Below are 13696 nucleotides of genomic sequence, written 5' to 3' on the forward strand. Positions count from 1 at the left end.
AAACAGGTTTGAAGCAACGAAGGACTTGCTCTCTCCTCCATTACTTCAACAGGAGTTCAACAGCCTTCTTATTGAGATGTAGTGACTTTTTACATGACATTAGTAAATGGCTGCAGGTTTAAACTCTTTGGAGTCTGTCCAAAACATTGGAACATCTGCTGCAGACTGAACCTTCAACCCATCTCAAGCTCAACCTGAAATTTTGCAAGTAATTAAAAGTCCCCAAGTCCCTGACCAGAATACTGAACAACTGAACAATCCATCCTGGAAATCAAGTAATAGCAGACATTAGAAAAATCCCAACCCCCGTTTCCCCCTCAAAAAAATGGTATAACTGAACAGGGGGGCAAATAGTCAGGGCAATTTGTACCCAATTGGAATAGACTGTCACTGAACACAGTGAGGACTCAGCTGAAATCAACTATCATCCAGCAGTGAACATGGGTGCAGCTAAAATAGCCTGTCATCCAACACAGTGAACATGGGCCGGGGAACGAATAGCCTGTTACCCAGCACAAGTGAACATGGACCGGGGAACGAATAGCCTGTTACCCAGCACAGTGAACATGGACCGGGGCACGAATAGCCTGTTACCCAGCACTGTGATCGTGGACCCCACGATGATAAACTGTTACCCACAGCAGGGAATGCGATTCAGTTAGCTCACAAGAGGTAGCCTTTCCAATCTTCATGCGATGCTGTTTATTTTCACAGATTCACAGTCACCTCGCATAAAGCAATGTCATGGTGCTGCGGTGGGAATGCCAATGCCCCATTTAAGCCTCTGAGGTTAACAGGAAAATCTCCTGAATAAAAATCCAGTTTTACCACAGCGATGACTGATAATCACTGCAGCTGGTTACATGCTCCTGCAGATTTCCTGCTGAATGTTAAGAAGTTAGTGCAGTTGACATTTATTCAATGGCTGCTTGACTGAAGCAGTTTAACTAAATGGGTCCCAATAAATGCAAATGATTGAGTTCAATGCTCATTACTGAGCTTCAACAAAAGTCCAACAGTTCATGTAACAGCAGACTTGATCCAGCCAAGAATCACCAAATCTGTATAAACAGTGATTGACCTTCCTTTATGATCAGCTGGGTAATTATGTACTCTGTCACTAAAATGTAACACACATTTAGGGATTTCAAATTGGTTCCACATCATGACCCTCCATTGCTGCAATATAGCAGCAACCTTTGGAAATATAGATTTCAGATGGATTCAGTCTAGTACATCTTGTGGTCTCCCTCTAACCACTAGACCATATCCTCTGTCACCATTGCAACTATTCTTGACTGTCTCTGTTTGATCAATATTAATATGTGCAGTCTTTTGGGCCTCCTTATCTCGAGAGACAATGGATACGCGCCTGGAGGTGGTCAGTGGTTTGTGAAGCAGCACCTGGAGTGGCTATAAAGGCCAATTCTGGAGTGACAGGCTCTTCCACAGGTGCTGCAGAGAAATTTGTTTGTTGGGGCTGTTGCACAGTTGGCTCTCCCCTTGCGCCTCTGTCTTTTTTCCTGCCAACTACTAAGTCTCTTCGACTCGCCACAATTTAGCCCTGTCTTTATGGCTGCCCGCCAGCTCTGGCGAATGCTGGCAACTGACTCCCACGACTTGTGATCAATGTCACACGATTTCATGTCACGTTTGCAGACGTCTTTATAACGGAGACATGGACGGCCGGTGGGTCTGATACCAGTGGCGAGCTCGCTGTACAATGTGTAATATGTGCAGTGCTTCTCTGAATTTCCATTTTTCTTCCGAAGGTCCAAATACTCAATCCTCCTTGTTGCAACCTCCTTGTTCAGGAATCAAGGTTCATCACACTGTCACTTACTCTAACTCACTCTTTCCCAAGAACTCTTTAGGACTCCTTAACTTTCTTTCCTCCCTTCCTCCTACAATATACAGGCCTTTAAAACCCAAGTTTAGTGTTACCTTCTCCCTCCACCACTGGCACATAGTGGCCACAGTGCGTGCCATCTACAAGATGCACTGCAGAAACTTGCCAAGCCTCCTTCGACAGCACATTCCAAACCTGCGACTTCTAGCACCTAGAAGGAAAAGGGCAGCAGATGCATGGGAGCACCACCACCTGCAAGTTCCCCTCCAAGCCTCTCACTGTCCTGACATGGAACTATATCATTGTTCCTTCACTATTGCTGGGTCAAAAACCTGGAACCTAACAGCACTGTGGGTGTACCTACAGATGAACTGCAGCAGTTCAAGAAGGCAGCTCACCATCACCTACTCAAGGGCAACTAGGGATGGGCAACAAACACTGGCCTTGCCAGCGAAACTCACATCCCATGAAAGAATAAAAATATTTTTCACCCAAGCTGGTATCCTGCACTATGGGCATTGATCCTTCACTGTAATAATTGTTAAAATCCACTTTAAAAAAAAATAATCATGGGATGTATGCAGTGTTGACAAGGTTGCATTTATTGTCCATCTCTAGTTGACCTAAGAAGATGTCAGTGGGCCTTCTTCTTTGAACCACTTTGATCTTTGTCTTGATGGTACCATGGTATTAGGTTGCAGGATTTTAACCCAGCCACAATGAAGGAAAGTTGGCATATGTTGAAGTCAGGGTGTTCTGCTACCTGGAAGGGACACTTCACGCTGATGATGCTCTCATGACTTTGCTGCTCTTGTCCATCTCAGTGGTTGAGGTCCCAGAGGAGGGAAGTATGGTCGAAGTAAACTTGGCAAGTTGCTGCACTGCGTCCTGTAGACAGTTCATACTGCAGTCAATGTGCCAGTGATGGAAGGGCAGTATATTGAGGCTCCCCAGGTCAACTATAATCGCTCAATAGTTTATTTCATTTTAGGGCAAGAAAGAAAATTGCTATCAGGAATAATGTCGATCTATTATTGGAAAAAGTGATTAATTCCATCAAGATTCCTCCTAAAGTATTTCACACAAATCTTAAATCTGGGCCATCTGGCAAATTTCTTTTTTTAATCAAATTACTCTTCCTGTTAAATGGACCAAGTGTAGAAAACTTTATTTTAAAAGCAGGAAAATTGGGAAGTGAGGACTGGAACTAAAGAGTGCATGTAGAGATTGAGTATTAGTGCAGCAGTGAGAGAATTAGATCACACTAGACTCTGGTCAGAATGCTATTACCTTTAGATAGGAAATGGTTGACTACTGCATCAGATACCACTCTGTGAAAAGGAATTATTTGCTGTCAGTATATGACCCAGAATATCCAGTAATTACATTTTGTACAATACGACTCACTAGATAAACCTCTTATGTAATGCACATTCCAAGATATTATGTTAACTGTTAGCCTATTAAAAGCACATTTGAATTTATGTGTGGCCAACTGAGGCCATGAAGGCACCCTAAATAATATACCCTCCATTCATAATACAACAGTCTATATCACTCTGTACAGCCCTTCTTTGCATGCTGCTTGCATCAGGAGATGTAGATTGCTGTCATGCTCCTGTTTTGTTCGGCAATGTTGTCTGCTATGCATATGCAACCTGGTACTATACAAGTAGTATGATCCATATGCGCCTGAAAGAGATCTTGGCTAATTGATAACCCAAAAGGAAGACTTTGGAAACAATACCGACCAAATGGGGTACGGAACAGAGTCAGCTTTTGAGACGTCTTAGCCAAGTGTACTGACCAATAACCATTCTTTGCACCTAGTTTTGAGAAAAATTTGGCTCTTGCAAATTTCGGATTAAGCTCTTCCAGTGTGGGAATCTTGTATGGACAACACTTGAGCACTTTGTTCAACCTTCTTGCATCCAGACAGACTCTAAGCGATCTGTCTTTCTTGATGACACTCGTGATTGAGCTGCAGCAATCCATGTATTCTTGTACCTTTCTGATGATTCCATCGGTTTCCATCTTGTCAAGTTCGACTTTCAACTTGAACTGAATGTGGATGCTGCATTTGCATGGTGGGTCGATTGAAGGTATGGCATTTTCTTTTAGATGTAAAATTGCAGCTCCCTTGAAGCTGCCAATTCTATCAAAGCAATCTGGGTACTGTGCTGTTAGGTCGCTGACTGAAATGGTAGGCGTATCTTCTGATACTGGTTTACCTTCTGGTACCTCGTTGATCCCATGAATCATCACCAAGGTTAGATCTCGGCATGCCAGAAGACCGCAATTGCTAGCCCTTTTTTCTCTACGATACAGAACGTTTGCGACATCCAGGGTGACTCGTTATATTTACACGCTTATCATGATAGTGGGCAAATTATTGGAGAGGATTCTGAGAGACAGGATTTATGATTATTTGGAAAAGCATGGTTTGATTAGAGACAGTCAGCATGGCTTTGTAAGGGGCAGGTCATGCCTCACAAGCCTTATTGAATTCTTTGAAGATGTGATAAAACACATTGATGAAGGAAGAGCAGTGGATGTGGTATATATGGATTTTAGCAAGGCGTTTGATAAGGTTCCCCATGGTAGGCTCATTCAGAAAGTAAGGACGCATGGGATTCAGGGAAAGTTGGCTGTCTGGATACAAAATTGGCTGGCCCATAGAAGTCAGAGGGTGGTAGTAGATGGAAAGTATTCAGCATGGAGCTCGGTGACCAGTGGTGTTCCACAAGGATCTGTTCTGGGACCTCTGCTCTTTGTGATTTTTATAAATGACTTGGATGAGGAAGTGGAAGGCTGGGTTAGTAAGTTTGCCGATGACACGAAGGTTGCTGGAGTTGTGGATAGTGTGGAAGGCTGTTGTAGGTTGCAACGGGACATTGACAGGATGCAGAGCTGGGCTGAGAAGTGGCAGATGGAGTTCAACCTGGAAAAGTGTGAAGTGATTCATTTTGGAAGGTCGAATTTGAATGCAGAATACAGGCTTAAAGACAGGATTCTTGGTAGTGTGGAGGAACAGAGGGATCTTGGGGTCCATGTCCATAGATCGCTCAAAGTTGCCACCCAAGTTGATAGGGTTGTTAAGAAGGCGTATGTTGTGTTGGCTTTCATTAACAGGGGATTGAGTTTAAGAGCCGCGAGGTTATGCTGCAGCTCTATAAGCCTGGTTCGACCACACTTGGAATATTGTGTTCAGTTCTGGTCGCCTCATTATAGGAAGGATGTGGAAGCTTTAGAGAGGGTACAGAGGAGATTTACCAGGATGCTGCCTGGACTGGAGGGCATGTCTTATGAAGAAAGATTGAGGGAGCTAGGGCTTTTCTCATTGGAGCGAAGAAGGATGAGAGGTGACTTGATAGAGGGGTACAAGATGATGAGAGGCATAGATAGAATGGATAGCCAGAGACTTTTTCCCAGGGTGGAAAGGGCTATCACCAGGGGACATAATTTTAAGGTGATTGGAGGAAGGTTTCGGGGAGATGTCAGAGGTAGGTTCTTTACACAGAAAGTGGTGGGTGCGTGGAATGCGCTGCCAGCGGTGGTAGTAGAAGCAGATACATTAGGGGCATTTAAGCGACTCTTGGATAGGTACATGGATGATAGTAGAATGAAGGGTAGGTAGTTAGTTTGATCTTAGAGTAGGTTAAAGGTTCGGCACAACATCGTGGGCCGAAGGGCCTGTACTGTTCTATGTTCTATGTTCTAACCCATCAGTCATAATTATATCTTGTCCATCATCACTAGGTCAAAATCCTGGAATTTCCTACCTAATATCATCAACATAATGAACCATCCATGTATCTGATGACACACTGGGATACAGGATGAAATCTCATACAACAGTATATTCATAATGGCTCTTGTAGTTAATGAACATTCTGTATAAACACACACACACATGGAATGTATTTTTAGCACATTTTCCAAATAGCTGTACAAAATTATTTCAAGGAACATTTTGCTTTCCTATTATTACTAGAGCACAAGCGAAATAAAGTTTACTCCATTTAGATCATGCAGCTTAAAATGAATAGCTTCACCATAAGAATCTCTTAAAATCCTGGAAAGAGTAACTGAGCTTGACCAAGCGAGGGAGCTGATTAGCATTAGTAAAGACAAGGGGTGCTAGTTGCCAGCTGGACAATGGAACGGAACTGGACTTTCTAGTGGACCTCATTGGGTGGGAAACCTGGCTGATTTTTCCCTTTTTAGTCCTGGGACACCTAGGCAAATCGTTGTGGCTCAACTGTGCCTTAATCAAGTTAATTTAAATCAGCACAAATAGTGCATCAATCCTGGATTCTCCTTGGTCATGTGGCCAATAACATTCAGACAATGCATATGTATTCACTGAGCTATCAGGGCAGTCCAAGCACACTCTCTACGAACATTTTCCTGCCCCAATTTATTTATAATTGGGGAGGGGTGGCTGTTGAAAAAAAGCGTACAACAGGGAGAAATGAAGTCCTCCTTCATACATTCAGTTAAGAAGCAAACCGTAATCTGGTGTTGGGGTCAGACGCCCCTCCATCTGCACTATCCAGTCTGCTTGTTGGCACATGTTTGTGTGCACAAATAATATGAATAGATCAAACACTTAGACAGCACTTACGGAATTTAATAGGATAGATCCCCCCCAGGAAGCACAGGACTAAATTGTGCCACACACACACTCAGCCGAGAAGGCTCCTGACCATGGTACACAGTCTCTACACAAAACCTAATATTAGGCCAACCCTTACTCATCAGCGGTGTATTCATTGTACTCCCACATCAATCAGGATTTTTTTTTTAATTGCATTTCATAAACATTTGGCCAGAAATGGCAGGTGCCCACAGACTGAGCACCTGCTGTTAACAGGGAAAGTCATTTTAGAATCAGGACCATAGAATTAAAAATGCCTTTGAATGTTAATTAGACTTGAGAAAGCATAAACATAATCATCAGATGGGAATATGTTTGTGTAAACACTGAGCTTTATATACATTAAGGTGAATCAATATAATCACAACCAATGCTATCCATATGCTAATCCTAGCAAAGTGTGTTAGAAAGAATGGGTCCCACAATCTATTCAAATGTTTTGCAGTATCAATTGGATGTTGTTTTCCAGCTGCTGTTGTAAGCTGATTTAAAATTGTTACAGACTAAAACCCTTCGGACATAACACATTGTGTTCATCAGATGCCATCACCTCAACCACTGGAGTCTACCACTTGGCAGGCCTGTGCTAGACACAAGAGTTACATTTATAAATATAGATCCAATAACTGCAGACAGTTACTGTGAGCTATGGGCCCATTCCCTCATACACACCATGGATTCTCTTGTTAAGTTGTGATAGATTGCCCTCAATAAACAGTACCATTTCTAAGCTTTTACCTGCTACTGGAATGGTACGACCTTTGCAAAGAGCTTTAAACCAGCACGAATTGCTATGCCCCACAGTCTCACCAGCCAGATTTGGTGTGAAAGATCAGCAAGTTTGATTTCTATATTCTGGAGTAACTTTAAAAAAAAAGTTACAGCAGAAAAATATTCCCAGAGCTGACCTGTGCCAGAGTCCCTTGAAGAAACATCAATCTGAATAAGATGAGCCACCACTACAGGGTCCCACTTGAAAACATTAGCACGTCTTTCAGATACTGGTTGACCTTTTGTGCATTTCCAATATTTTATTTGTATTTCAAGTTTCCAGAATAGTTATGAATATATTTTATCATTTAGAAATTAAACATTGCATGCGACTGCAAAACCCACTCCTTTTTAACCCGGATATGAGGCTTCATTTTTTCAAAATACTTTGTTGGTTCATGAGAGTGCAGCTTTGTATTTTTGCTAGCTCCAGTCAGTTTTAAAATGACAAGTTGTTTTTAAATCTTTCCTGGGATGCCTTAATGCAGCATGCCATGTGTGTGTACATTCCCTGGAGATTAGATTAAATGTGTTAGTCAGATCAAGATTCAGCATTCAGCAGAGTCTGAAACCTCTGCATCTGTGGGGTTATTGACCAGTTTAGAATCCCACTACCTTCAATGGTTGAGTCGTTTTAATTTACAAATGTTAATAGTAACAGAGCACAGTGGGAAAAGTATTGGGCTGTTAATTTAATTTAGCTTCCTAGAGATCGCCATTAAGTAACTTATTTTCCTTGAAAAGCACATCAATTGTTCAGAGTACAACGGGTGTGACAATATAGCGTTTTGGACCTTACGATGATCTTATACCTACTCCTGGACATTTGTACAGCCTGCAGTTAAAAGCAGAATGACAAAGATGTTTAACTGTATCCTGCAATCAATTATTTAGAACGATAGGAATTTGATGTGAATTCCTTTAAATATAAACAATTAAGATGCTCTTATTCTCCACCTCCCTGTATCTATATGCGACACTCTTTCCACTTCACACTCTGTCTTCGTCTTCCTGCTCTCTATCGCACTCTCCCACAAAGTCTATCACTGTTACACTACGTCACTGCCTGGCATACTTTCTTAACGTCTGCATCATTGTCCTTGTCATATTCTTGCCTCTCCAACTCCACCACTCTCACATTCTCCTTGCCAGTCTCTCTCTCTCTATCTCTGTTACAATTTTATACTGCGGCCCACTGTTGGTGTCTGTCAATTAAACCTGCTCTTTGTGTTTGCCTCACTCTCTGTATATCATTCTTCAGAGAGAGTGTGTGAGAGTAGATGAGTCAGTGAGTGAGAATGAAATAAAATGAGAGTGGGAAAGAGAGGGTGAATAAGACTGAGTAAGTGAAAGCAAGGGAGTGTGAGAGTGAAATAGTATGAGAGTAATTGTGAGCATAGTCATTTTTATACTGGCACTGTTTCAATTTCAATTCCAGGTACCCAACACCCAATCAACAGGCACTTTATTCCATGCCCAGTCCCAATACCGGTCCCTAAACCCTAACCTCAGTCCCTGAGCCCTGACCCCAGTCACTGACCCTGGTCCCTGAATCCTAATGCTAGTCTTTGAACCCTTGCCCCAGTCCCTGACCCCCCGTCCCTGAGCCCTGACCCCCAGTCCCTGAGCCCTGACCCCCAGTACCTGCACCCTGAACCACCCCCCCCGTCACTGACCCCAGTCCCTGAGCCCTGACTCCAGTCCCTGATCCCAGTCCCTGACCCCCCAGTACCTACACCCTGACCCCCCCGTCACTGACCCCAGTCCCTGATCCCCCCCAGTCCCTGACCCCCAGTACCTGCACCCTGAACCCCCCCCCCCCCCCCGTCACTGACCCCAGTCCCTGAGCCCTGACTCCAGTCCCTGATCCCAGTCTCTGACCCCCAGTACATGCACCCTGATCCCCCCCCAGTCCCTGACCCCCCAGTACCTGCACCCTGACCGCCAACATCACCCCCCCCCCCCCCCACCCCGCACTTCCTTCATCCTGACCTCCCCTCACTCCAGTCCCCGACCCCCCAGAACCTGAGCCCTGACCCCCAGTCCCCTCACACATGCCAGGATTCTGGAATCGAACCTGAAGAACCGCCAAGATAAAAAAAAAAGCGGCTTCTCTCTCTCTGCCTCTTTGTCAGACGGTCATTCCCTCGTCTTCTTCCTGAACATGTTGACGGACCAGCTCTCCAGTTGTTAAACTGGGTGACAGCTTAGCGAATGCAAACGCTGGTGTGTGAGCTTAAAGGATGCGGGAGAGAGACTGTCGCTTCTTAGTAAATGGCATCATCCAATCTCCCTGCACTCAAACTATTTTACCAAAAAGGAAAACGATTTTCTAAACTTGAATCCTTTGCGCACGGGAGACAAAGCAGCATTTAAAAAAAAACACAAGCTTATCGTCAGGAAAGAAAATAAAAGAGGGGAGTTTAAACAGGATTATTTCGAGGAGGCTGGGACGCCTCAGCCTCAAAGCAGAGACGAACTGTCCAACTAATGGAACTCCCTCAGATTCCAGCATCAATGAGCTATTGGTGCACAGATTAACTCATTAACTTCTGCCAGCCGCATTGGAACCGAACTGAAACTGAAGCGGTGCTTCCCGGGCTTTTTATTAATCCCCATTGATAGCGAAGAGGCTGATTTTAACCCGGTTTCACTGGGACATGTGGCTGCGATGCAGGTTGCAGCAGATACTCAATCCAGCCATTCTGACGCTCTCCCACTCAGTTTAAAATGTTGTCCTGCAGCCTCCCCTATGTGTTGATAACTAGACCTGCTGCAGAATTGTACATCTCGCAGACAGATCCCTGGCTTCAGGAGTTCCTCTGAATATCACAGGCAATGGATTGATATGATATCTGTACTAAAGGAGGGGAGGGGGGGGGGGGGGGGCAGATCTATTGAGCATTTTATATCTGACTATAGGGGGAAAGGGTTTGAAATGGTTCATTTTGTCAAATATTGTGGATAATAGAGATCATTTAACAGAAAATATCCACAAAGTGTCCTTTTTTGGGGGGGCGGGGGGAACAGCAATAAAGAGTGTCCGGTCTGTATAACATTGTCAATGAGTAAAGCGTGGGTGTATGGGTTGGGGGGGGGGGGGGGTTGGGCGGGGGTGAGAATGGTGATTGTAAAGTTAACCCTGTTCCAAAGAAGACAACATCTGAAGTCAGTACACCTCCAATAAACTTCACAAGGGCGGAAGTTGCGTCCCTGTCCTTTTTTTTTAATGTGAACTTTCCGTTCTAGTGAGTTCTGGCCCTGTGGGGAGCAGGACTGCTCTGTGCCAGTATTGCCCTGCCCGAAATATGGGGCTGAGACTCCGTCCAGACAGGTCCTGTCAGGGGGAGGAGAGTTCATCATCATAGTCTGTTCAAAGGGAGATCCTCATCTCTCAGGATAGGGTACTGCAGGGCAAAAGGGAATAGATGGAAAATAAACGGGGGAGAGAGACACAGAAGCAGATGGAGACACAGAGGGATAAGGCCAGAGGAAGAGAAAGAAAAAAGAGAGACCCTGACACAGATACTGAGAGGCAGGGACAGATAATGGCAGATACTGAGAGACAGAGACAGGAACGCCGTTGGGGACATACACAAGGGCAAGAGAAATACACTGAGCCAGGAACAGAGAGAAGAGACGCTAAAAGGGAGGGGGGGGGGGGGCGAAGTTATTGACCCAGTTATTGAGACATGGGGGAGAAAAGAGAGAAAACACAGAGACAGAAAGACCCAGATGTTAAGACGAGTTCAGACAGATGGAGACAAACATTGAGAAACAGAGAAATAGAGAGATAAACGCGTAATAGATTTCAGACGGTTCTGAGGATCAGTTCTGAAAAGCCTGACATTGACAGACCCTTGTCTTTCCTCCAGGCAGCATCGAGATTCTGGGATTAAGGATTTTAAAACCTGTCTTAATTTCCCCAATAACTGAAATTTAAAACAAAAACAGCTACTGTATTGCCCAGGTGATGCTGTTTTCTGAGATTCTCATTCCCTGGGGCTCCAGGTGATGGAATTGTTAGCAATTGGGCTCCCCGGGTCCTGTAAAGCCCAGGTATAGAATCCTCTCTGGGGACTCGGAGCTGCGTCGAGCTCCGAATGTGATGAGTAGCAACTTAGAACAGTGAGAGGATTGTGGGGGGGGGGGGGGGGGGGGGTATCCGTGGTACCAGATTTAAACTATCTTTCCCTGCTGACTTTCAAATAATGAACTTTAAGCATCAGAATCGAGGGATTAATCTGTCATTTCTACCTTCTGAAGAGTCTCACAGAGATGTCTTTTTAAAACATGAATTTTGAAAAATCTTTTGAAAAATAAAACAATCAGGACGTGCGATGGGGAATTTTAGCTGCACTGCAGCGTTAGTCATGGAAATATCTTCCAAGTCCCACACTGCATGTTAACTTAAAAGTCCAGGCTGCATCCACGGATTTGCAACACAACCGCTTCTCTCGCTATATGTTGCAAGTATTATTCTTTTAAATATGCAGTCAAGTGTGCAGGGAAAGCTCACTCCTCTCTGATCATATCCGGCCCATCGTTCACTCGAATGTACATGGGGACAGGTCGCTGTGTGATAAATGTAGAAGGAACGTACACTCAGTGCCCAGCGCCTGCAAGGGACGTGCATCGAAATTAAAGCACACACACACAAACAAGGCAAATAATAAGAGACCAGCATTACTTACATTTCCGTGACGCTCTGCATCTCCGGCAAATCCAGGACCGGGAAGATGGTGACATTATCAGGCTGCTTGCAGTGAATCTGACTGGTTTTACAGATACAGTTGCCCGGGCAGCCCAGCACCCAGAAACAGTTTTGCAAACTGCAAGAAACCCACAAAATCCTCCACAGAAATCCCCGGGAAGAAAGGGCAGGCCAGCCCGACATGGTCAGTGTCTCAAACTGTTACAAGCTTGTCCCGAGCCTCTCCAGCAGCTAACGCACTCCCATAGACAGGAGAAAGAGGGAGACAGGAACAAACAGGAGAAACCGCGTCCTCTTCAAAACATCTTCACATCAGCCGCTCTTTATGTTTTACCACCTTTAGTTACTTCGATGATTCCTCCGAAGGAGGAGAGAGGAATAAAGTCATTTGTTTCAAACACAAGCGGAGCAATCACAAGGGGATGGAGCTAAAGCAGAGCAGAAATTTACAGCCTTCACAACTGGAAAATCCCAGGGAAACTGACCAAACACCTGGGACTGGGAGATGATCCGGATCCAGAGGCAGGGGTTGACCAGACACGGACACATCCACCGAGTCTGTCTGTGATACCGGGACGCAGGGGGTGCTGCGTGTTGCTGCTGCTGAGAAAATGAGAGAGAGAGCAAAAAAAAATATAGGAGACGTGATTAGAGAGAAATGATGTAGAGCGAAGGCTGGAGGCGAGCGCGCCCCGTTCAGTTTATAGATTTCAATCCTGTGCATCATCACCACCAGGATGAGTGGGAATAAAAACTCACCTTCCCTCCACCCCCACCGCCTCCCCAACACCTCCCCTCCCCAACTCCTCCTCTCCGGGGGATACAGTCATGGCAACGGTAATAAATCGGGCTTTAATCCAATTTTCAGAGATTTAACACTCGAAAGTTATATCTTGCAGCGAGTATATTAAAGCTAAATTGTGCCAACATTACATCTGCAGAAAAAAAAATTATCCTCTCCCCCTTAAAGGTGGTGGGGGGGGGGGGGCGGTGGCGGGATGGGGAGAGAAAGCTGCAGCTAAACCCAGGGATGTGGGATTGGGGCCGGTTCAGTGGGAACAAGGGGTTCATTTATTGACCGTTTCCCTCCCCTGTGCTCTGCTGGTGAATGGCTAAAGCTAAGGCTTTATCCACCAGCAGATGCCCAGAAAAATCAGGAAATATGCGCGGGAGAGGGGCGACAAGAGAGAGGAGAGTGTGTGAGGGAGAGTGTGTGAGGGAGAGTGTGTGAGGGAGAGAGGAAAGTGTATGTGAGGGAGAGAGGGGAGTGTGTAAGGAGAAAGGGGAGAGTATGAGAGAGAGACTCCCAAAGATAGAGGAGTGTGTGTGAGAGAAGAAAGTGTGTGAGGGAGAAAGGGGAGTGTGTGAGAGAGAGACTCCCAGAGAGAGAGGAGAGTGTGTGAAGAACACCCAAAGAAACAAGACAGTTTGTGAGGGAGAGGAACTTGCAGAGACTCAGGAGAAGGTGTACAGAGAAGGACCCCCAGAGGCTTGGGAGAAACCCTGAAGAAAGTGTGAGGAGAGGAACCCCAGAGATAGAGGTGATAATGCACATGCCAGAGTTGTTAGAACAAAACCCAACTGATTTTGAATGTTGAGAAGGAAAACATTTCAGGATCCTTTGGGGGTTTATTTTTTCACTGTGATTATTTTCACAAATTGAAAATACTGGTAATTTACTTCCAGTTCATGTTTTTTTTAA

At 44.9% G+C, this 13696-nt stretch overlaps 1 protein-coding gene across 1 annotated transcript in view; it reads right to left on the reverse strand.

Moving 5' to 3' along the window:
- LOC137352504 (NT-3 growth factor receptor-like) overlaps positions 1-12177 on the reverse strand; it is a 603448-nt gene extending 591271 nt beyond the window's left edge. Inside the window, exon 1 of the mRNA XM_068018049.1 lies at positions 11975-12177. Coding sequence (XP_067874150.1) covers positions 11975-12177 — 203 coding nt within the window. The remainder of the gene's footprint in view (positions 1-11974) is intronic.
- Between the last annotated feature and the right edge of the window lie 1519 nt (positions 12178-13696).

This window comes from Heterodontus francisci, chromosome 38 (genome assembly GCF_036365525.1).
Source record: "Heterodontus francisci isolate sHetFra1 chromosome 38, sHetFra1.hap1, whole genome shotgun sequence".
In the NCBI taxonomy this organism is placed as follows: Eukaryota; Metazoa; Chordata; class Chondrichthyes; order Heterodontiformes; family Heterodontidae; genus Heterodontus; species Heterodontus francisci.